Source organism: Chenopodium album, chromosome 15, assembly GCF_948465745.1.
Source record: "Chenopodium album chromosome 15, dcCheAlbu1.1, whole genome shotgun sequence".
NCBI classification, from domain to species: Eukaryota; Viridiplantae; Streptophyta; class Magnoliopsida; order Caryophyllales; family Amaranthaceae; genus Chenopodium; species Chenopodium album.
Genome location: NC_137848.1, coordinates 5,801,143 through 5,825,583, shown reverse-complemented (window position 1 = coordinate 5,825,583; position 24,441 = coordinate 5,801,143). Strand labels below are relative to the sequence as shown.

The 24,441-nt window shown below is 35.8% G+C and overlaps 2 protein-coding genes across 3 annotated transcripts; both read left to right on the top strand.

Moving 5' to 3' along the window:
- The first annotated feature begins 3,651 nt into the window (after positions 1–3,651).
- Positions 3,652–13,258, top strand: LOC145582792 (ABC transporter B family member 26, chloroplastic-like). The gene is made up of 18 exons (XM_081639815.1): positions 3,652–4,227; positions 5,421–5,548; positions 6,590–6,632; positions 6,920–6,964; positions 7,048–7,170; positions 7,289–7,392; positions 8,054–8,108; positions 8,185–8,255; positions 8,332–8,434; positions 9,375–9,585; positions 10,062–10,135; positions 10,664–10,720; positions 11,393–11,467; positions 11,569–11,643; positions 11,765–12,046; positions 12,251–12,315; positions 12,409–12,469; positions 12,760–13,258. Exons 1-18 carry the CDS (start codon positions 3,655–3,657, stop codon positions 12,838–12,840), a joined length of 2,226 nt encoding a protein of 741 aa, XP_081495941.1. The 5' UTR covers positions 3,652–3,654; the 3' UTR covers positions 12,841–13,258.
- A 556-nt stretch (positions 13,259–13,814) lies between these two features.
- On the top strand, positions 13,815–22,580 carry LOC145582790 (uncharacterized). Of its 2 annotated transcripts, XM_081639813.1 has the most exons (12): positions 13,815–14,265; positions 15,605–15,653; positions 16,302–16,727; positions 17,380–17,696; positions 17,824–18,018; positions 18,106–18,297; positions 18,402–18,476; positions 18,550–18,616; positions 18,718–19,768; positions 19,858–19,914; positions 21,736–21,810; positions 22,089–22,580. In XM_081639813.1, the coding sequence occupies exons 1-12, from the start codon at positions 13,915–13,917 to the stop codon at positions 22,162–22,164; spliced, it is 2,931 nt and encodes a 976-aa protein (XP_081495939.1). In that variant the 5' UTR covers positions 13,815–13,914; the 3' UTR covers positions 22,165–22,580. The 2 variants fall into 2 exon arrangements, with proteins under 2 accessions (XP_081495939.1, XP_081495940.1); XM_081639814.1 differs by lacking the exon at positions 21,736–21,810.
- Positions 22,581–24,441: the final 1,861 nt, after the last annotated feature.

The window sequence follows — 24,441 nt, the reverse complement described above, 5'->3', positions numbered from 1 at the left end:
CACTTTGAACGGCACATGATTTAGACAATAAAATAATTGTGTGTGTGTGTGTTTTTTTTTTTAATAATGTAACTAAACCATTGAATATTATTTTGAACTATTTAAGCTAAAAATAAAGTAATGAGAATTTTGTTCACTACTTATGATACATCATTATTGCTAATATCACTTTTAAGGATCTGTTCTGATTTACTGAACTGATTGGAGCTGAACTGAATATTTTATGAGAGAAAGAAATTAGGTGTTGAATTGAACTGAACTGAATATTTTATGAGAAAAATAAATTAGGAGCTGAACTAAACTAAACTGAATTGAAATTAAGCTGAAGAGAACAAACCCTAAGTGCAATAATATGAATATATTCATTTAGCATAGTATATTTTTTAGCAAAATAATTTCACTATTATCTTTGAATTAAAATTAAAATAAAATAATTCTAACCAATGAAATTTTTTGACAACGATAAATCATAATAACATAGACAACATTTGTGATTTATTGTATAAGTTTGGGGTTTCCGCTCTCTATTAATTCTTCAGTTTTTTTTTTTTAAAAAATATATATATATATATAGCATACGTAGTATTATGTTATCTCTATTTTCGTAATTCGACTAATTTACTATTTATATGGCTAAAATTAAATAACTTTGACAACATTCTATGATGTATATAAAAGAAATAAATTAGCATGTGAAATCTTATTAGATTCCCTTTAATATAAATTTTTCAACTATCAATATTTTTTATATATGTAGTATAATATTTACTTATACATAGACGAAGATATTATGTTCAAATATATTAATTGGAGACCGCGCAAATGCAAAGTGAGTCGAACTTTTAGGAGCAAAAGAAAGTATAATTATATATGTAACAATTGTAACATATCCTTCGTTTCAGCTCAATTTATCTAATTGGTTGTGTTTGATAACTAGTTTTTTTTAGCAAAATTAGCTTATTTGACCAATATTAGCTTATTGACTATTAAATAAGCTAATTCAAGGTGTTTATGGGAAGCTTATTTAAAAAACTTATTCCACTAAATAAGCTCTTTTTCAAAAAGCTACTAAAATGAGTTTTTTCAATTAGCTTATTCAATATCTTACGGTAAATGACACTTACCCCCATTTAAATTAAAATCCAACCACAACTACCCATCCTCACAATTAGCTTATTAGTCATTTCATATACTCAAACAAATTTAAGCAATCGGCTATTTATCAAACACTTTTATACGTACAATTAGCTAATAAAATAAGTTAGTCAAATAAGTTAATACAACCAGTTAGTCAAAATCAGATAACATGATCGGCTTCAGCTTTTCACCAAACATGCCCATTATGTTTTGCTTAAATTAATTATATGTGTATTATACAAAATAACCAATAATTATAGTATTGTTAAAATCGTGCATCGCACGGAACTAGTCTACTTTTGATATTAAAAGCTACTCCACAAGTTATTTGCCGAACATGCCCTTGAAAAACATATATTAAGAGAATAAAAACATGTCGATCTAAGCAGTGTTTTGGTTAGCTAATACAAGGACATAGGTTGAAAAGACAACTTTACCCCCCATATAACTCCAAGACCCTAAACAACCACCACAACACACCAATACTCATTTTTCTTTTACTATCCACAACGCATTATCACTTTTAGGTAGATCTTACACTTAGCATATATGGTAATAAATATTAGGTTAAATTAGAAGATAGGATTAGACTAGAGCTAAAAAAAATCCTAACAATTTATTGACACGGTAAATATGAAAAACAACATGGCTTAGAAAGGATTCTTCGACTTTGCTTTTAGGATTGAGGAATTTTAATAGTCAGAAATGCTTTGAATAAATAAACACAAAACTCAAAGGAAGGTGTAATGTGTATTATTATTGAATGTTTGATGATGTACAATAATTGAATATGACAATTAATATTTATACTAACTTTTAAGTAATTCTAATATGCGCAATAGAAGAATCCAGTATAGGTAATACCGTATACTAATCTGACGACAAATCTGGACATGAGCTTGACTCGACTTTTGAGCCGAGCCAAGAATAGGTAATACCGCAAAAAACCAAGCTTGTTCATGAGCTTTTGAGTCGAGCCAAGAATAGCTCAAGCTTCACTTGTTAAAACCATGAATTAAACTCGAGTCGAGCATCAAGTGGTTTGCAAGCAAGTTCGACTCGCTAACACCCCCCTATAAGACACATGCATAGGGGTGTAAATGAGCTGAGCAGGGTCGAATACTACCTTGTTCATGTTCAGTTCATTTAACTTAGGCGAGTCCGAGCACGATTTCGAGCTTTCAATTGAGCTCAAAAATCTATTCAAGCTCGGCTCATTTAGTACAATGTATGTTCACGAACGGTTTATAAACAGCTCGTTTATTAAACGTGTTGATTAACGAGTGATTCATGAACGAGCTTAATAATAAACGAGCTTTTATAATAAACGCGATTCGTACTTTTGACATTTGAAAATCTCAAAAGTAGCATAATAATTAAATCTTAATCACACCATATAAACTTAAGAATTAAATTAACAAATGTGAATAAATTAATAATTCCTGAACATAAATAAATCAATAGTTCGTGAAAATAAATAAACGAGTTGTTCATGAACATATCTGAACGAGCATATCTATGTTCGTGTCCAAGCTCACTTATTAAACGAGCTTCAAAATTTGTTCAAACTCAGCTCATTTATTAAATAAACAAACATGAACGAGCTTCAACCGAGCTCGAACCCGAGTAGTTTATTGATTGGCTTGGTTAGTCATGCAAGACCATATTTGAGTCTTACCTTTGAGATATACTATGAGATTGTAATAAACTTACTATTAAACAATCTATACGGAGTACTAAAAATAGAGTTAGGGCCTATTTTGATTGATTGAATTGAGCTGAACTGAACTGAATTTCTTGGAGCTGAACTGAACTGAATTGAATATTTTACGAGAGAAGGAAATTAAGAACTGAACTGAACTTAAAATAATCTGAAGAGAACAAACCCTTAGACTTCATCGACTCATTTAAAGGTAACGGTGAGTAAGGCCATCCTTTGAGAATAAAAGATTGTCTTATAGGCCAAAGAATCTTGGCAAAGCCAAGACTTCACCAAGCAATGTTACCAATTACGATTGTTACCAACAGAGTTCAACACATTATTAGAGTGATTTCCATAAAAATAGTTCAAAGATGCAAAAATTCTCAAATTACATTCCTTTTACAAAAAATTCCTCCTATACCGTCCAACTAGGCACTCAACATTTAAATTGATTTTTTTTTTTCCTACTATTTACTAGTAAACCGCTAATTGAATTAGAGGTTTATACACATATAAACCGCTAATTCAATTAGCGGTTTAGTTGCTAGGTGAAATAATCTCCACAATTGTATGCACAAATTCTTATAATACCGCTAATTCAATTAGCGAATTAGCGGTTTTGTGTTGATTGAATTTTTTTTCTTTTTATTTCAAAAACACAACAAACTTGCTAATGTGGACGGTATGAAGGGAATTTTTTGTAAAAAGGGTGTAATTTGAAAATTTTAATCTTTTTGAGCATTATTTATGGAAAACACCCACATTATTACATAGACATAAAAAAAATAAAATTAAAAAAAAAAAAAAACGGATAAATGAAAAAACCAAGGAATTTCTGGTGTGTGTCTTCTTTACGCAGCATAATATCAACGGTAGACTTTGCATTTGCAGAAGTAATAACTACACAAACTCATACCTCATCATCATCAATGGCGCTCTCCACCTTCACCTTCAAACTCACCCCTCCACTTCCTCTTCCTCTCCGCCATACTCAACCACTTCCAAACCCTCGAATTTTCTCTCTCCTCCCCTCACCATGCCCAACTCTTCGTCTTCCTCCTCCTTCCAGAAACTTCCTCCTCCGCCGCCGGCGAATTCTCCCCATCAATGCGGCGGCGTCAGTGAACGGAATTCCAATTGCTACTAATCCAGAGAATCAGGAATTTGCGGAAAAGGTTGAGTTAGGAGAGAGAATTCGAAAGATTTTTGAATTTTTGCCGGCGATTTTGCCCGGAGGAAAATGGTGGAGGTTGTCTGATGAAGAAATCGAGGTTGATCTTAAAGCGAAGCCGGTGACTGTTTGGAATGCGCTTCATCGGATGTGGACGTTGGTTCGGAGTGATCGTTGGGTCATTTTTGCTGCCTTTTCTGCTCTAATTATCACTGCGGTATATTTTTCTCTCATATGTTTTATAAAATGGTTGTAGTTTATGCGCACTAGGTGTTTATGCTTTTCCATAGTTTTTGATATATGAATTGATTTAGTATACCAGTTATACATGTAATTGTTGCGTAATTTGCTAAGGATATGGCGAAAACTGAAAAGGTGATTTGTTTAAAGTTGGAGCGTTAAATTATAGTTCTAAAGGTTAATTGAAAGTCGAAAAGTTGTTTGAGAAGGCGGTTGGAAGTTGAAAACTTAGATGATAATTGGAGTTGAAGGTGGAAATAGTTTAGAAACTACATTATCTAGCTTTTTTGCAAAAGCTAGCTTTGTGTATCAAAATATGTGAGTATTATTTAACATGAGTTAGGGCCCTTTCACATTTACTGAACTGAGCTAACTAAATTGAACTAAACTGATTGGAGCGGAGCTGAACTGAACTGAATAGAGCTGAAAAGAATATTTTATGAGAGAAGAAAATTAGAAGTTGAACCGAACTGTACTGAAATTAAGCTGAAGTGAACAGACCCTTAGAGAGGGTTTAAATGCTGGAACGCCTAACTAGAAGTAATATTATACTCTCTCGGTTTGAATTATTACTTGTTACATTTGGCTCACTTTTATTGTTTCATAATACTTGTGTCGCCTCTGAAGAATATTGATGGAAGCATTCTATTTTAAACTTGCCACTTTATGATACCTTAATATAGATCATTTTTAGAAGTTTATACTCATTGTTTTAAAGTAATTACACATTTGAAGAATTGGATAAAAAAAGTATTTAATTCTTATCTAAGACATGCTTATTTTAGTTGATCTTGACTAGTTATAATTGTCATTATTAGGTTTATAACCTAATTGAAAGTGGTCGCTTAATAGTGCATTCAGTGACTCAGTGTTGTTACTGGCTCATGGTGAGGTGAAGCAAAATGCTTTGCTATTAAAATTTTCGTCTTTTTGGAAACTAAGATAGCAACTACTAGGGTGTCCATTGTTCGTATAAAAACTGAAATCCATGATTGTCACAATCTCAAGTTTACTGTGCTCATACTTTTAGTTTTTTATGAATGGATAAAGGGATCCATGTCTGATACTTATGCAGTTTGTATGACTTTGTTTGTTTAACAAGTCTAATTGATTAGAGATGTTCTGTTCGTGTGTTTGATGGAAAAATGGTGCTTTGTTTTTTCCTTTCAGCTTGCAGAGATCTCTATACCTCACTTCTTGACAGCATCAATCTTTTCAGCACAGAGTGGCAATGCCATGATTTTCCGTCGAAATGTGGTTCTTTTGTCTATTTTTTGCATCATTGCAGGAATTTGCAGGTCAAAATCTTGTATGGTCAATACATCCTTTTTCTCTGAACTATAATATAGGAGATGACACTTAGAAGTTTTCCTAGTGCTTATGCCTCAATTTTTGCTGATTTCCTGTCCCTTGAATCATCCTTTGTGAGTTTAGATGTTGGTCTAAGCATACATCTACACACTTCAATTGTAATGAATTTCAACAATGTTGCTTGGCCATGTTTTTTTGCAGCAATTTGATATCATGTTATGTTGGCATGGATTGTATGTTGGGAATGACTTATTGGAAGAAATTGAAATATGTAGACAGTGATGAATTGCTGCTTGATATATTTCATGTTAGTCAACTAATAGGTAATAGTTAGGTTTTATCCCATGGCTCAAAGTCTCAAACCATAGTTGTCAAAAATATTGAAATATTGTGTTAAATATTTGAAGGCATTACAAAGGTTCTTGCAACTGATTTTATGGTCTGAATCTTGTCAGTCAATGTGCCAAGTTATTATGATTGTTATCTAGTATCTACCTTATGAAATCCTTGACTGGCCTGCTTTTTACTAAGTATTATTCCTTATATTAGGTTGACAAGAGCTAGGAAATGCTTGAGAATTAGAGATTACTCAGTGGTTCAATTTAGTGTGATTTATTCACAGGACAACTTTTCATTGAACTGTTGACATGTTTAGCGAAAATATCAAGTATACAAAAGATGTTCTATTTGATGGGGATTAATTAGAACAAGTCACAAGAAAGTCCATGTTAAATGTTTAGTGAGAAAGTTGTTTAACTTTGTCATGTATTTATTATCTACTGTTGGCCCTTTATTGCTCATCGATGTTGTTGGGTGAAAATTTTTGTGGGTTTATTACACTGTTCTCATAAAACCATGTGAATTTTCAGGGATTAAGTCTTGGGAAATTTGAGTACTGAGATAGTGTGAATTTGAAAGCATAATTTGTTGATGTACAAACTGTTGTTTGTGTTAATAGTTTTAGTATAAAATATATGTAAATTACGTGATAGAGCAACTGACTTGTAACATGTTTATTTGAGCTACAGTGGCATAAGAGGAGGCTGTTTCAGCGTTGCAAATATGATCCTAGTGAGTGGAGGTTTTTTGTACATACTTTTCTTCTTCACTTCTTCTGATTTGTAAATATCCATTGGCTGCATCCTTTCAAAATTTATGAACTCCTGGTTTCAGCTGACTGAGGTCAACCAGAGCAAATATCTGCAAATCAAACTATATTGAAATTTTGTTTCTTCCTTTACAAACGAGCATTTACTTGGGGAAAGGGAATAGCTCAAATTCATAAAACCTCCTGCCTTTTAATTATTGTTTGGCATCTTGTATTGCCCATCTTGATCATAGTTCTTGCTCATATGCAGGTCAAGAGAATGAGAGAAACGTTGTATTCTTCTCTCATGCTTCAGGTTCTGAGCCTTCATATTGGTTCCAAGACCCTCCTTGGGATATAGAAATTTTCATGTTTTGATATGAGTCATTCTCTCTGTAGGACATATCCTTTTTTGATGCTTCAACAGTCGGTGATCTCACTAGCAGGCTTGGGGCAGATTGTCAGCAGGTGTCTCGTGTGATTGGAAATGATCTTAATTTGATATCACGCAATATTCTGCAGGTTCTCCTTTGCCTTATGCCTTTCAGGAATGTTTTCGTTTTTTTAAATTTTTTTTTTAATTTTTTGTATGCTTATTTTAAGATCTTTGTTAATGTTCACTCTTTGTTTGCTATCTCAGGGCACTGGTGCCTTGATCTATCTGCTAATTTTATCCTGGCCGCTTGGTTTGTGCACGTTAGCAATATGCATCACTCTTTCCTCAATTATGATTGTATATGGCCAGTAAGTTTTCATGCCATGCTTGCTTCATAAACTTGGAACATAGAATTCCTTTGCTTTCTTATGCTGACCGAAAAACTGTAATCTATTCACTTAAATTTTATTATGTGTGATCCGTGGATAATTTAGCATTCCAAAATTATGCTCTGAACAATTTTGTGCTGGTCGAAATTAAATGTTGAATCTTGCTTCCATAGTGAAAAGAAAAGAGAATTGATTTGTCTTGGAAATATTCCCTTTTAGGGTACTTTCCTTGCTTACCTAAATTTAAATTTCACTAGAGAAGTAGAGACTAGAGAGTCTAGAGACCCTGAGATAAAAAAACTTGAACATATTGCTGGAGTGCATTTCTAGTCTGACAGATGACCTTATGCTGATCTATTCATTTATTTGTTGGAATGAAGATCTGACTTGTCCTTTCATGGTCTTTTGTGACTACTAGAAAATTTGAGTCTCAACACACCCCTCCCCTCTTATATTCCTCATCATGTGATTGGAAATTTAATTTTAATATCACACCTACCAACCTAAGTGACTCAGAAGAGGTGGTATGTTAATCATGATTAGTGGGCCATGATTTGGACTTGGGTTATGCATGTTTTCATTCAGATTTAAACAGCTTTGTCACTTTTTTGTGAGAAAGGATTTGAAAGCTGTCTTACAGGTATCAGAAGAAGGCAGCAAAGCTGACCCAGGAGTACACTGCCTCTGCCAACGATGTAATGCGACTAATTCCCATAATTCTCCTTGTTTTTTCCTGGTAACATCTTCTTACGCAGTTTTTTTGGGACATAGGTCGCTCAAGAGACACTTTCTTTGATGCGAACTGTTAGAGTTTATGGCACAGAAGAGCGAGAATTAGGAAGGTGGGTATTCTTGTACAAAAAATTAAACCAGGCTGTTTGTGTGCTAAACAAATGAGCTACATTTAATTGTGGATAGGTATGAGGTGTGGCTGGAAAGATTAGCTGGTATCAGCTTACGACAAAGTGCTGCATATGGACTTTGGAATGTCAGCTTCAATACTCTTTATCACTCAACGCAGGTTTGCACAATATTTATTTATTTTTTTTTGTAGAAACTATTCAACTTATGCTTGACCACTTTTATGCTTGTGTGATTTGGAAAATCGTTGGCATTTTGTATACGACAAAAACCATTTTGGACCTAGCTGCGCACCATTACTTTTCTGATTATTGATATGATTGGATAAAATAATGAAGGGAAAACACAAGCATTGTCTAACAAGATGCTGATCTCAGATAGTAACATTGGATAACACTGCATAGTGCATACCTTTTGGCTATTTATTGTTTGAATGCTTGTTCTTAACTTTGGGCTGAGTTGATTTAAAAATTCTGGTACACTTTGCTGGTTGCTTTTGTCTATTGGTGTCTATCGCATTTTGCTCTCATACCACAATTCTACTTCTAGGCTATGTGCAATTAACCTTATTTGATCTGATGTGATTTCCTGATTTGACCAAGCTTTGAGTTTATATGTACTTTTTTTTTGGGTGTAGAGAGAGCCACAAGGGCAAATGATGTACACGGGATTTGATCCCAGGTCTTGGGTACCACCCCTCAACACTTTGACCTAGTTGATCATCCACTATATGTATATAAATCCTAATTAAATGTTAGTTAATGGGATGTATTTATGTGTACTTTCCAAAAATGATTTTCTTATATTTTAAGACCACGGAATTCATATTTTGCGCTTAACAAACACAATTAAAATGATATGGTTTGATCTAATCTGATCATTTTGGATAAAAGAAAATATTTACTTAATTAAGTTGAACGGAACGTAGCCCTAGTCTTGAAGCCATGCCCTTAGAGTAAAAACTTGAAGTCATGTCCTTTGAGTAAAAACTGCTGTTTGTGGTAATTGCTCACAACAGTGTCAGATTTTCTTTTTTCTAAACATTATAAGCCTAAATTCTTGGTATTGTGCAAACTGACATATATCTTTTCACTTTTTAGGTCATTGCTGTGCTGGTTGGGGGAATGTCTATTCTGGCCGGTCGTCTATCAGCTGAACAACTAACTAAGTTTCTTTTATATAGTGAATGGCTAATCTATTCCACTTGGTGGATAGGGGATAATGTATCATCATTAATGCAGTCTGTGGGAGCAAGTGAAAAAGTATTTCAGCTGATGGATCTTGTGCCTAGTGAACAGTTCATCTCGGAAGGTAGTTTCTCAAATTTAAGGTTTTTCTTGGTCAGAAAATTAGATATGTATAAAATAAAGGAGCACAAGATTCACCAGGATCTTAAGTATCTTTCTGGACCTCTCAGATCGATACATTCAATATTTTGCTTTCTGATCATGGTCCTGACATGCTCTCCTTGCTCCATTGAATCCTTGGTTGCACTTTTAAACTGAGACCACTTAAATAATTGTGCTCTTATGATATAATGGCTTTCCGCATTCTAAATCTGGACCTCTCATATCAATATTCACTATTGTGGATTTTGTGATCCTTTTTGCTTGACATGTATTAGTTGCTTGGCTATCCATCTCACTTTTTATAAGAAAATAAAACATGTCTTGCTATGCAACTCGTGTTTCATCTATGCTTAAGCCCTGTCTGCTCTTATGTGTGAATATGTGATCACTTATTATTAGTAGTTATTTACTATTTCTATTTTTGGAAACATGATGCAGGATTGAAACTGCAAAAACTGACTGGGCATATTGATTTTGTGGATGTCTCCTTTTCCTATCCGACAAGGCCTGAGGTATTTTCAATCTTCAGAGATTCTTCTGCTCGGTTAGCACATAACCACTAACACTGGTAGTGTCCTGAATTGTCTAACACTGTGCATATGCTATTATATGCTGGTGTTGCTTGGATGATGTGTGGAACTTTGAGAGTTGTGAGTCTTGAGACCATGGAAATAAGCAAATATGCAGGATCTCTCTATTGTAACTTAGATGACTTGTGAAAATTTAGAGATGCTGTTTTTGGGTAACTTGTCTTTCATATTTTGAGAAATGAGCTGTGGTCTATTCTTCTTTTTTGTCGCCATCTCTTCCAAATTATATTCTCAATCACTAAATTGCTTGAACCATTTGGTATAATACAAAATATTCTAGTTTAAAGATCATAAATGTAGGTTTCAAGTATCTCAGAACTGTAATATAGATTACAAAATTCCATAGTTTAGCACCTTGTAAATGACTTGTTCAATTGCAACCTGAATGTTTCTAGCTCTTATTTAGCTGCTTGCACTATTCTCTGTGACTAACATGCTAAGTTTAAACAGGTACATGTAGTAGAAGGCATAAATGTTTCCATGCACCCGAATGAAGTTATTGCTATAGTAAGGGACTACTCAATTCTTGATAATATTTTTTTGGTACTTTGGTGTTAACAACGGGTTTAAATTCTTTGCTGTTGTGTTTTTTTTTTTGTTTTTTTTTTTTTTTGTTGGGGGGGGGGGGGTGGGAGGTGGGTGGGGCTGTTCTGGATCTTTTTTTTTTTCTAAATACAACTACCTTTTGTGGAGTAAAAAGGAAGGGGAAAGTAAGTTGTCAAAAAAAAAAAAAAAGGAAGGGGAAAGTAAAAACCACATAATCAAAGATCTGCTAGTGACGTTAAAATTCATAAGCTATTACTAATGATCCCTTCTAGGGGGGAGAAAAACTATTGGAGCCCATTCTGGAGGGGTAGTCCCTGCCACCCATTGGTTCTTCCACTTAGTCCAATCAATCACAGACTTGTAGTCTTGCTTTTCATGTTTGCCAGGCTTGAACACAGAAGTTTTCAATTTCCTGGACCTAGTTGGGCCCTAGTAGGCAGTTTGTCCCCACCCCCCCACCCAACATAGCCCTGATAACCTTACATTAGGAGAGGAGGAGCCAGGGGCTTGTGTAAACACTTGAAGAATAAACCAATAGCTCATCAGCATTTGAAAGGGACTACTAACAAAGCTTTGATTTCCTGGCTGCATAATGACATTAAGGACCCATTTTAAATCAAGTTATTTTGTCAGGTTGGTCTTAGTGGCAGTGGTAAAAGCACAATTGTGAATCTTCTTCTACGTCTTTATGAGCCTACTGGTGGTGAGGTATGTGTATCTTAGATTCCGTATGCTTCTTCTCTCTCATACCAAAGGTTTACACTCTCTCAAAAGAATATTTTTTTCTTTTGTCTTTTCCTTTTCTGCAGATATTAATTGATGGCTTTCCTCTTAAGAAGTTAGACGCTCAATGGTTGAGAGCAAGGATGGGATATGTGGGCCAGGTTTTTGTCTTGCACTTTTGAGTTAAAGCTTGATGGATCAGCCAGGCAGCCAGTAACCTGCCTGTGTGGTAATAGAGATATAGTTTTCAAAACCTACCATGCTCACACATTCTTTGAACAGGAACCTCGGCTTTTCCGAATGGACATAAGCTCAAACATTAGATACGGGTGTCCCAGAGAGGTCACACAAGAAGATGTTGAGTGGGCTGCTAAGCAAGCTTTTGCTCATGACTTTATCTCATCCTTGCCCAATGGTTATAATACCATTGTTGATGATGATCTGCTCAGCGGTGGACAAAAACAACGGATTGCTATTGCTCGAGCTATCGTTAGAGATCCAGCCATTTTGATTCTTGATGAAGCTACTAGTGCCTTGGATGCAGAAAGCGAACACAATATCAAGGTTTGTGTGTAACTCAACCATGGGATTTATCATGAGTTCCTTGAAACAAAAAAATTGATAAATCCTTGGTAGGCTCTGAGTAAGCTGTATTAGATTTCCTCTTTGTCTCCTCAATATATACTCTGCTTACTTAAAAAAAATGGGAAAAAGAATATGAAAGGAGGGTATTTTGACATGGCTATTAATATATCATTTTGTATGTAGGGCGTTCTTCGTGCAGTAAAAAATGACTCGCGATCGAAGAGAACAGTCATAGTAATTGCACATAGGTCTGTCTCTCACCTATAAGCCTTTAATGAATAGTGATCACACACAGTTTCATGGCTTCTCACTGTGTTGAATATGATGCTCCATTTATGCAGGCTTTCCACAATACAAGCTGCTGACAAGATAGTAGTGATGAGTGGTGGTCATATTGTCGAGGTAGGTCATGTCATAAATGATTGATGATCTTGATTCTCAAGCCTCTGATTTGAAGCTTTCTAATGTATAATATGTCTTATTTGGCACAATGTTCTAAATTTCCCACCAAGTAATGGTAGAAAGTTGATGAGATGAAAATCTTTAATTGTAAATGCAGATTGACCTATAGGAAACTGTAGCTGTAGCCTGTAGGTGAACTTTATGTGCAAAATTATCCTTTTGGCGTCCAAAAGTGATGTTAATTTTGTTCTTCTGTGGCTGTCTTTACGAGTCCAGTTTTATCTGTGTAGGTGGGTTGTCACAAGGAACTTCTTCTAAAGGACGGCTTGTATGCAAGATTAACCCGTAAACAAGCAGATGCTGTGGCTTGAAGCATTATGAGCAATTCCATGAAAGTTACTTGGTATGAAGTACAGAACACATTGGTGCACTGTTTTACCTTTCTTAACAGTAGTCTTCTACTGCAGTCACGACCCACGAGAGGTTGAAGCAAACTGTTCAGCTGCTGATCTATGAATTTGGCGAAAGTCAAAATTTTCATGCAACAGATCCAATGAAGAAATTGTGCATTGGTGCTTTGGTGGGTTGATGGTGGCGACCACATGGCTTAAAAGGCGCAGCTCAAATTTTTGATGTAGCTGCGACACATATTGTTTTTCCTTCCAATTCTTATATCCTTGTGTATTAATAACCCAATATATATAAACTAGTTAGTTCAATCTGGAATTTGACTAACTTGCAAGTGTACATTATACAATATTACTTCAATTAGAGCGCATTTGCACCTTGTGCCGTTGGATCCTTGTAACAGTATATGTTGGATATTGAATGTGGAATTTAACTTCCATCAAATCTATCAGAACTTTAAGATTAATTTTTAATTTGTTGTCTTATAACTTACCATCTCACAAGCAAGACAATATTTGGTAGACCTAATGGGGTTTTGCAATTCAATGAGCCTTTAACAGTTGAACATGACCATTAGCTCATGGTTCAACACTTCAACCTAGCTCAATTGTGGGTAAAAAACTAAAGGGTTTAACAAACTAAAGCTTAACCTAGTGACTAAACTATTCAAATCATACTTGCACCAAACCCTAATTGGTTTGAATTGATTTTTAGCTAGTCGAAGTGATTTACGTAGTAACTAATTTGAAATCTTGCTGATTCAAAATAATGGAAAGACAAAGTATTTGTTGATCACCTTAATTGGAACGAGTAAAGTTTAAGATGATGATATTCAAAACTCGATTTAAATCCCTTATGTTGAGTCATCACTGAAAAGCGACGGAAATATGAAGCAACAGACCAAAAGCCAAAAAATAATTTGAGAGAAAAATAATCTTCCTCTCCTCGAAAAAGCGCGACACTTCTTCCCCCAAATCAAATAGAACTGTATCACATATCAGAGAGAAACGAAAGAATAGAGGAGAGAGAAAATAAAAATGGAGTCCTACCAACAACCGCACCACCATTACATGAGACCTCCTCCGCCGCCACCACAACCTCAAGCGCCGCCATCAATGGCGGGGGATCCCCATTTTCCTCACCACAATCAACCGCCGCCACCTCCTCCGCCGGCAAACTCCTGGTATTCCGGCCAATTTCAATACCACCCTTCTCACTCTCCTTCCCCTCCGCCGCCGCAGCAGCAGAATCAGTGGGGCCCACCACCTCCGCCGCCGCCGTATTCCGGGCACTCTCACCAGCCTTTTCCTGCGCAAGCTTACCCTCCTCCGCCGCCTCCCCCTCGTCCTTCTCAAGCACCCCCTCTTCCTCCTCCTTACCAGCATCAGGTATCCTTTTCTTTTTCTAGGGTTTTTGATTTTTAGGGGTTTTTGGGGTTGATTTAAATTAGGGTGTAGTTGATTTTAGTGTAGGTTTTCTTTTTGTTGAGGGTTTCTTGGAATTGTTTAAGCTAAGCTGTTTTGTTTTGATTGGAATTGTTATTAGGAATATGAGAATATTGTAATTTTATTGAACTGTGTGGATTTCTAATAGACATTTTGTTAAATTATCTTCCTTTTATGGTTGATTGTTTATGTATACTACTATGGTTTTTGTGGGTTAATGTTATAAATCGACATTTTTTGAATCTCGAATGTTGTTGCCTTTGCTGGAGGACTTGTGAAGAATATATGATATCCTGTAGTTTTTGATTTTAGCTCTGAAATATATGATGATAGTGATTAGAGATAAGTTTTTGCATGTCTTACCGGCATGGGAAGTTTTTGTTAAAAGCGGTTGGAGTTCTTAAGCTCAATGAATGACGATTGTAGCTGCATATATCGAGATGATAAGTTTTTGTAAGGGACATTTTGCTTGTTTCTTGTTACCATAGTTGGGCATGGTGATCGAGTCAAATTTTAGGGTGTTAAACTGTAGGGTGAACCATGCGCACCTGTTAGCCCCTTGCTTCTTTAAGTCTAGAAGCAAGGAAAAAGCGAGAAGGTAACTTGGTGCTATATTGATAATTTGGCCTGATGACACCTCAGTTATGCAATGGACAGAGTAATGTTTTGCATGCTTCTTCATCCGGTCAATATGTTTTACTTTCACCTAAGATTTAGCCGTATCATGTAGACTTGTATTAATAATGAACTGGTTTGAATTTATTTACAAAGCTATTAGTTTAGTGGTCTATACCATGAGCACCTGTTAGCCTCTTGCTTTTTTTAGTCTGGAAGCAAGGAAAAATCGAGAAGGTAACTTAGTGCTATATTGATAATTTGGCCTGATGACACCTCAGTTATGCAATGGACAGAGTGATGTTTTGCATACCTCTTCATCTGGCCAACATGTTTTACTCTCACTGGAAGATGTAGCTGTTTCATTTAGACTTGGAGTGATGATTATAACTCTTTTACTGCCTTTGTTGATGTTCCAATATGAATTTTCTTATATGATATACTCTGTGGATTATGACTCCTTTCATATGCTTAAACTCCTTATGATTGGTATATTGCTGTGCTGTCTTCTAATCTATAGCATCCATATTGCTTTAAGTTGTTTTTTTTTTTTTTTTTTTCTTTCCGAGGGGAATAGGGGATACACCAATACAGTACTTTTTGTTTCTTTCTTGTGGCTTGCTGGGATATATAGTAGTTACTAATTGTTTTTTTCATACATTTACAGGATTGGACAAATGCAAATTGGAACCATCATGCAGGTTGGGAACATCCAGGTAAACCATCTTGTTACTGATGCCTAATTACTTTTTTTTTACTTGAGTTTTGGTCTCCTTTGGTTATGATAGTTACTGCATGGTCAGATGTTTCTTCTGCAATGCCTTCAGCAATATGCTTATGTGAATTCGGCTACTACTAAAGGGGCATAATTAGTTGTTTAGGTTTCTCTTTAGTCCAATTCTTAATTGTATTGCACTATTGCATTTATATTGGCCATATTCATTGTCTTTTCATTGGGAACTTTATCTTATCAGGATTCATGTTTAGGATTGTAGATAGACATACTATACCTTCAACCTCTAGGCTCTAATGTTTTCCTTTTTTGTCTTTTCATGAACTTAATATCAGTTCTTACCTTCTTTAGCGGTGTCTATTTGTACGTTGGTCCCGTTCTGTCCAACTTCTTCTGACTTATAAAGACAATATAAGTTTTGATGATTTCAGATAAGTTTAAATTAAATAATTCCAGATAAGTTCAGCAATAAGCAACAGTGAAAATCAAGTTATGACACTCTCACATATAAAATTTTCTACTGTGTAAATAAGTTCAGACAAAATAAGCTGAACTCCTCCTCTTCCCCAAATTAACGGTAAAAAACAAGGAAGGTGACAATCTCTTTAATGATCTTATTTCTATGAAACAGCCCATGCAAATGAAGAAGACTGGGAAGCCAAGGCAAGGGCTTGGGCATCTGCCAGGTCTGCAATGGAAAGTCAGCCTCAACAGGCACAGTTCACGTCAGTGGTACGGCAAGAAGAGCCATCGCACTATGCAAACCAGTATGCCCAACCTGTTGAATCTCATTATCAAGATGCTCAGCAAGCTTCCTATCCCTCATCTGGCTATCAGAATTATCAAGGATCAGCTGCACCGTTAAATAGACCACCGACGGTTCATCAGCAGGAGCCTGCACCCTTCAGTTCATATGCCCCAGATGCGCATCTCTCATACGCTACTAAAGATGGAGCTCTTGGTGGAGATATGAGTGCTGCATTTCCTCGCCATCAAGGATCAACAAGTTCTTTTGTTCATCAGCAGGAGGTACCTTCTAGTTATTCTTCTGTTCCAGGTAATTGTTAACTTGGAGTTTTGTGTTTTCATGTGAAGTAGCTCACATGAACGATTATGCCTAAAGCTATGACAAGACTGGCTACTCAAATCCTAGCTACTACTGCTTTAACCACATGTTGGATTTTTAGCTAATGGCTCAGAAGAGGACATTTAAGAACCATTTTATGAACTGAAGGTCTTTGTGCAGAGTTTATGAATCACATTGTTCAAGAAACTGACCACCTTTAAATAATGTCTTGATGTTTTGGCGTTCTTCGTATATTAATGATGCAATGCCACTTCTCTGGGATTACAGAACAATGCAACGCTGCCTTTTAACTTTTTTTTGTTAAAAATATATTATTCAGTGTAGTTCATTCTTCTGATTGTTTATAAGCTTTCCAAATTTATTCAGTTATGTAGGATACAGTTACACTTACATACTCCTGGTGGTCTTATTTTAGCTATTTCATAATGCATACAACTGTCAGATGCTTGCCTGTATTACCGATGTGACTTTTGAGGTGTTTTTACCTTTTTAGTGTTTAGTGTGGTATGACCTAGAATAAGCTATCCCATCTCATAAAGGATGGTTTAAGCAGAGTATGAGTGCATGTTAGTGTGAATTTGAAGTCATATTGTCAGCTGGCTGATTACAAAACATGTGGCAGGTAAGGAAGATGGCTCTCAGGGACAGCAACATGGACATCCATTGCTTCCTGCTGATGGTAGGTCAGTACCAATGGATCATACTCGGTTTGCGTATGGAAATCATGCAATGGATCCAATGGATCAACCTCTTAGCTTTGCTCCAAGATACAATCATGAAAGTGAGTCAAAGATGCAATCCGGCTATCCTGATTCATCAGGTCCTGTAAGAGGAACAGATTCTTTTACTGCTGTGCCTTCTTTGCATGCCTGGTCTGCTCCTGTTACACCAGGCGTATCCTATCCACCTATTACACCTGCATTTCCGTCAGCATCACAGGTCTTTGATTTGACATTTTTATATGTATACTTTTAAGTATCTGCTTAAATATAAGCTTATAACATTTTTATATGTATACTTTTAAGTATCTGCTTAAATATAAGCTTATTTTTTAAAATTATTGCAGCATGATCCGTCTATAGGTATACCTCCACTTCCTGGACAGCCTGCACCTATGTTTGGAAGAGGCCCAAGCTTTCAGCCAACGGTTCCATCCATTACTTCACCTGTTGGTTTGGGTGTAGGAGGTTCTCTTCATTCTACTGCATCTTTTCCCATTGATGCGTATGGGGCTTCGTTGAGTTCTGAACGTCCTAAAAAGGCATTTTCTTTTGTTCTGACAAGGGTCAATTTTGTTTTTTGTTTGAGAAATTGTATTGTCATATTTGCTCCTTTTTGTTCTTGTTAGGCTGCAGTGCCTAATTGGCTAAGAGAGGAAATAATTAAGAATAAAGCAACAATTACAAGTTCGGCACCAGAGCCCTTTAAAGAGGAAAGTCAATCAAACGAAGATGAAATTATTGATAAGTCAACAGCAAAGGGTGATCAGGCAGACAGTAAAAGCATGGATTCAGCCAAGTCAGCTGAAGAGGAGGATGAGGTATTTTATCCTGTGTTTGTTTTAAGCAGGTTAAAAGTGTTCAGCATCATGTTAACTAGTCTTGAGGTGATGTTATTGATTTTAAAATGATTTTTTTTTCTTAGGATTATGAAGAAGTACAGAAAACTGCTGCCATCAACCAGGAAATAAAACGTGTTTTGACTGAAGTTCTCTTGAAGGTTGCTATGGGAGTTGAAAGTTGTCTTCATTTTCATGTTTCTGGGTTTATTGACTTTTTCATTGTGCACATAGGTGACGGATGAGCTTTTTGATGAAATTGCCACAAAAGTACTTAGTGAAGATGATCCTGCTGCTGACGGTAATTGTTATGATGCTTGCATGCACATGTGTTTTTTTTTGCCATCTATTACGATATTCACCTGACATCTTGGCCCTTTGATTTGGCGCTGTTTCTAACAGCTTTGGCTAGACCTGAGAACCATGTTCCAATTCTCAAAACATCACCACCACGTCCAACTGTTCCGGCTCTTAAGGCTTCTGCTAAGGTCCTTATTCCTGTAAAAGCAAAAGCATCCGAGGGACTTGTTAGTGGAGAATCTAGTTCTGGTACTCCTGGGGCTGGGAATGTTTTAGGCCTGGCAAATTATTCCTCTGATGATGAAGATGAATACCAGACTTCAAGCATGTCCAAGTCTGACAAAGTAGCTGGAGAGAATGGTCACCGACAGCCAGAGCTTGAAGACTACAGAAAACATGTGGCTGCTTCTGAAGGTGATCGTAGTAATGGCAACCATGATTCTCCTGCTTCTAAGTTGAATAAAGAGGTTCAGCAATTTTCTTCTAGAAGTTCCGTGTCTGTGGGTAAGAAAGGTGATGGTGTTGTTGCTGATGAACAATCTATCGTTAAGTCTGAATCTGCTAAGTTAATAGATAGTGGTCGCAAAGCAACTTTAAGTGGGCCAGATGTTCTCACTGAGAAAGAATATGTGAGAAAGTCAGCCAAAGATGATACCCAGGAAAGAGATGCCAAAAGACGTGATAGACATGAAAATAAGAGGAGCTCATCTGGAAAAGACAATTATAAGGAGATGGAGGTTGGTAAGGAAAGGGAAGCTGGGAAGGAGGAGACTCGTGGTAGACGAGATCCAAAGCGTCAAAAGAAGGATAAAACAGAGGATTATAATATTTCAAGAGAGAGGTCGAAAGAGAAAGATGATAAACACACGGAGAAAACAAGGGAATCAGATTCTAGAAGGTCTCCTCACCATGAAGACAAGGATGGCAAAAAAGAAAGGGAGAGAGACAAAAAGAGAAGTGGTAAAGATGACGCTGACAAGAAAAAAGAGAGAACAAAGGATGAGAAAGGTGATAAATCAAGACACAAGTCCTCAAGTGATGCAAGTAGGCACAAACGAAGGCGTTCCTCATCAGTTGGTAGAGGTAGGAAAAATGAGGAAAGCGCAGTAGCTTCAGATGGTTCTGATGATGAAGCCTCAAACGACTCTAAAAGGTTTATTAAGTACCCTTTTATTATCCCCCTCCTGTGTCTCTGGTACTTGCCAATGCTCATTTGTAACATTATTTTGTTTTATATTACAGGAAGGTTCATTCAAAAAGGCGTAATTTGTCTCCTTCTCCTGTCAGGTCTAAGCGAAGGTATGTACCAAATGGTTTCTACATCTTACATATCTCTAAGTGTATCTTTTTATATTTATTATCATTTTGAATGTTGAATGTGTATAAGATTTTCCTTTGGGTTACCGATTTCCTATTTAAAGGAGAGTGCATATGGATGTGGTAATTTTCTTGGAATTATTGGCTGCTTTTTCTCTGAAGTATTTTCTGCTGATTTAATTTAATAACTGATTTGTATTTGATAGAGCATATGTATCTTGATGGATCTGAGAACTTAATCAGCAACTTTTGTCCCTCCTCTTGGATGATGAATCCCATATGTAGTACCCAAGATGAATTAGCAACTTAAGTGTACTATTTTTCCTTAATAAGTCACCTCTGTTATACAGTACCTCACAACAATCTTACCATGGAACTGCCATTTTCTTTTCTTGTTTTTCCTTTTTTTAGCATAATTCCAGATTTGCTTGGCATCTGAAACGGTTTATTTCTGTATACAATTTTGATACAGTTTCCTGTTTAACTATTGGTAGCTGAAGTGCAAGTTGTGCAACTTTGATTCGAACTCTTGTGTAACTGTGTTGCTATGTGGTTGTAGAAATAGATGATTGGAGTTTGTCTAATATGCTTTGTCATATACTGTCCACATGTCTGTTACATACAAGAGATTTGGTTTAATACAAAAATGTGATGTATGCTTATTTGATTTTGCACAAGCTTGTGCGGTTGGTGGTGTTCATTTTTTTATGCTATCTTGGTTGGCTCAATTTAAGCTTGATAAATCAAAATAAAATCCTAGTGCATTGACGACTAATCAATTTAAGCTTGATTAAAGTTTAGCATTGGGTTGCATTGTAGTGCTTGTTGAATCTTTGTTCTTCAAATGCTTTTTCTTGACTAATAGCAAAACTGAAAGTGTGTAAAATGTTGTGATATACTGAGATGTATGTCAATTAATTGATTAGTACTCTGTATCTGGCTACAGTGTTTCTGCAAGGTATTGCTGTAATCATGATAAAACTCACAAGTATAACATAAATTTCAATTTTTATTTTGAAATTCCTAAAGTGGTCGGCCACTTTCCTCTCACTGATACCTTGTGCCTGTATATTTTTGTTCACTTTTCCGGACTTATATTGTTATTTGTACGTTTGTGTACCTTTTTTTTTTTTTTTTTTTTTTACCCTATCTACCTGTGGTTGTAGGTTGTACTGTACTCCTGTGGTTGCTGCTACTGTTGCTAATGTTACATCATGACTACAGTTATTATTTTAACATTGCTAACCATCATATTCTTTTAATAATCAATTTATAATATATCATCTAGTATTGATATGTTTTGCTTGACCAGTAGCTTTGGGCTTGTACTTGCAATTTTTGCTTTTCTTTTGGGATTAGATTTTCTTATGGGTCTCTCTTATAAATCTTTGACTAGTAAGGGTAGGGTGAATCTGCCTCCGTAGGAGTTTCTCTCTCTCTCTCTCAGCATTGCGTGCATGTATGTTTGCTGGGGTTAGGACATAATGCTATATGAAAGTGATTATGTAGCCTTTGCACGCTATCCAGGGTGCATTGGAAAGTAACGTCTTGGCTTGTCTTATGCTTATTTAGTCTGGCACTTAACTTCATGCTTTTAGAGTCTTCCAAGTGACATAGTAAACAATAAACACCCTTCTCCTTTTACCTGTAGAGTGTAGACGGTTCAGTTTCCTGTCGATAAGCAATGTTCATTTCAAGGGTGCTTGTTCTTTATTAGTCCTGCAGTGATTAAGGCTTAGCGTCATGTCTTATATATAAAGTCATTGCTCTTGGGATCTGTATAATGGATGTTTTCATTTTTAGACAAGTTTCACGGTCTCCTCATAGCAAGCATTCACAGCGCAGGCATTCTCCTTACCCTTCTCTTGACGGTAGCAGGTATGCTTTGGTGTGATGTTTAAACTTCTTTAGTCCTTTTTAGTTTATCTGTTGCAAAACCGAATAAAAAGCAGAAACCAGAAGAAAGGGGAACAACTGTAAAAGATCAGCTTTTTAGTTACCATTATATTGTATTTATTTTGGGATGACAGCAGTATAATACGTATGTAATAGGAGAAAACTGTGTATTACTAACACTGATTAATGTAGGTGAAGGTAAAGTCTGCCAATTATTATAAAGCTGCACAAATTGTCATAATTTTAAAATTTCTACGCAGGGGGAGAAGGTCAAGATCTAGGTCAAAGTCAAAGTCAAGATCAAGGTCAAGATCACCGGTCCGTTGTCGTAGATGATCAAATGTACACTGCGCTGAATGATGTTATCAGAGATGGATGAAGTGCTTCTTTCCGCAAAAGTTTTGAGCTTTGGCAGATTCCAATGAGTTTAAGGCCCCTTCATGTAGGATGTGAGGATTAACTCATTGTATGATGGTGCTTGCAGACTCTTGAATACTCGAATTCAAGGTTACTGCTGAAAGATATGTGCGAAGCAGTGAAGTTCAGGATGCGTTCTTGGGTTGCTAAAGCAGATATTCAGAGGGTTTTTTTGCCTTTTGGTGTGTATTCCTTGTGTGATTTTAGGCGTTCTTGTCTCTTCATTTTACCTACAAATTTTGTAAAACTGATATAAGGTTGTATCATGTTTTCCCACACTCGATATAGTTTTCTACATGTTAATTTATCAATCTAAAGCAATGTGCTGTGGAGTATATGACTTACACGGTTACACCTGAGTAATAATTCATCTCACTTGTCTTCCAAAAAGTCCAACAGTTCGATGTATACTTCTGGTAACATATGACTTTAACCATAAATACTCTTAGGGCTTGTTCTTTTGAGCTACTATAGTTTACTCTGCTGAAATTTGGTCAGCCCTGCTTTGCTCTGCTCTGTTGAGTGTTAATAATTGCTCTGTTAACACCTGATTTGCTCTGTTGAGATCTGCTATGCTCAGTAGCTCAAATGAACTGTTAAAGCTCATGTGTTGCATGGGTTGTTTTGTTTGCCTTGTACAAAAAGTCCTATTACACGTAAGGCCAACTAAAATTCACCAAACCTAGCTTAGTGTTTGAATTAAGGGTGTTGTGAGGCCAACTAAAATTCACCAAATCTAGCTTAGTGTTAGAATTAAGAGTTTTGCGAGTCGCTTACTAAAATTACGTAAGGGAATTCTTACCTCTCCCTGTATTAATCTGTTTTTCTAAGGGTTGTTAGTAACATTTAGGAATATGTGGCAAATGAGCCCCAATACTTGATTACTGTGTACAAATTAGCCCTCTGCCCTCTTACTATTAATTGCAGCAAATTAAAGTATTAAACCCACTATTTTGAAAATTAAGCAATTTAATTACCGGTAACATTTATCTAATCTTAATGCACAAATTCTACCGGAAAACCACCACTTGTGTCACTGATCTTACACAAAATCAGAATAAATCTTAGACTGATCTTGTTTTTGTTTTTGTTTTTTTTTTTTTTTTGGATTTATCTTATGTCATAAAATTGTTTTGTATTCAGTGACTTTTTGTTTATAAATAATGACGTTTTACATGTTTCATATACTAAGTTTAAAATTCTTCGTATTTGAATGTGTAAGGGTTGTACTATATATTGGTAAAATACGGTTGTATTCCGATAAAACTGAAAAATTATAATTGTATTATGATTAAAATAAAATTTTTAGGATAGATGTGGCCGAAAAATGTCATATACTACGTATGTGTTATTTGCACATATTATAAAAGATATTACAGGTTAAATTTGAAACAGCTAATAGTAAGGGGGTTAATTTGCTCATGGGACTAAGTCTTGAGGCTTATTTGCACACTTGTTAGTTCAACAAAAATTGTTAATTTTTCTAATGAGTGTCTATGCACACATGTTAAATTAAGTGTTTGTGTTTCCTTCGGATTTTTCTTCTTTTTTGTTATTCACAATTTTTTCTACAAAAAAAATTGTCACATGTGATAATGTTAGTTTCTTTTTAAAGTATTTTTGAATATTGACTTATTACAAGAAAAAATTGTTATCGTTGGTTAGTCTCTTACATTAACTCTTTATTCAGGGCATGGATAGAATTTGGGGTAGCTCAGCGTTACATTGTGAGATGGCAGCCATCAAGAGGGGTGTGGAAGAGGCAAGAACATGGAACGATCAGCTGGTAGTCTTCAGGGATAGTAAGAGAAGCGTTCGGGCCTTGCAAGATCCAGCTCAAGCACTGAGGAGCTAAAGAATTTGACATATGATATCCTTGACATTTTTTTTTTGAAGGAATGATATCCTTGACATAGTTAAGCAGCTCATAACCTTGCTATCAAGGCTAGAAAGGCTCTTTCCCTTCTTCTGTTTCTCCTTGCCACAAAAAAAAAAAAAAAAATAAAAAATAAAAAATAAAAAATAAAAAAAAAATAAAAAATTCAATGGGGTAAAGCGAGGTAGATATTGGCCTTCTTATCCTCCTCCCACTTAACATTTTCATCACATCCTCATTTCTATCTCAGTAGCGAGCCAAAACTAATTGACATCCCCACTTGGCGGATACAATTCCAAAACCATTTCCGTTATACTCCC

Excerpts from the sequence above, each read along its gene's own strand:
- LOC145582792 (XM_081639815.1), top strand. The coding sequence starts at position 3,655 with ATGAAAAAACCAAGGAATTTCTGGTGTGTGTCTTCTTTACGCAGCATA. Across the intron at positions 10,136-10,663 it reads CCTATCCGACAAGGCCTGAG|GTACATGTAGTAGAAGGCAT; the intron begins GTATTTTCAATC and ends AAGTTTAAACAG. Across the intron at positions 12,316-12,408 it reads GTCATAGTAATTGCACATAG|GCTTTCCACAATACAAGCTG; the intron begins GTCTGTCTCTCA and ends CCATTTATGCAG.
- LOC145582790 (XM_081639813.1), top strand. The coding sequence starts at position 13,915 with ATGGAGTCCTACCAACAACCGCACCACCATTACATGAGACCTCCTCCG. Across the intron at positions 14,266-15,604 it reads CTCCTCCTTACCAGCATCAG|GATTGGACAAATGCAAATTG; the intron begins GTATCCTTTTCT and ends ATACATTTACAG. Across the intron at positions 17,697-17,823 it reads CATTTCCGTCAGCATCACAG|CATGATCCGTCTATAGGTAT; the intron begins GTCTTTGATTTG and ends AAATTATTGCAG.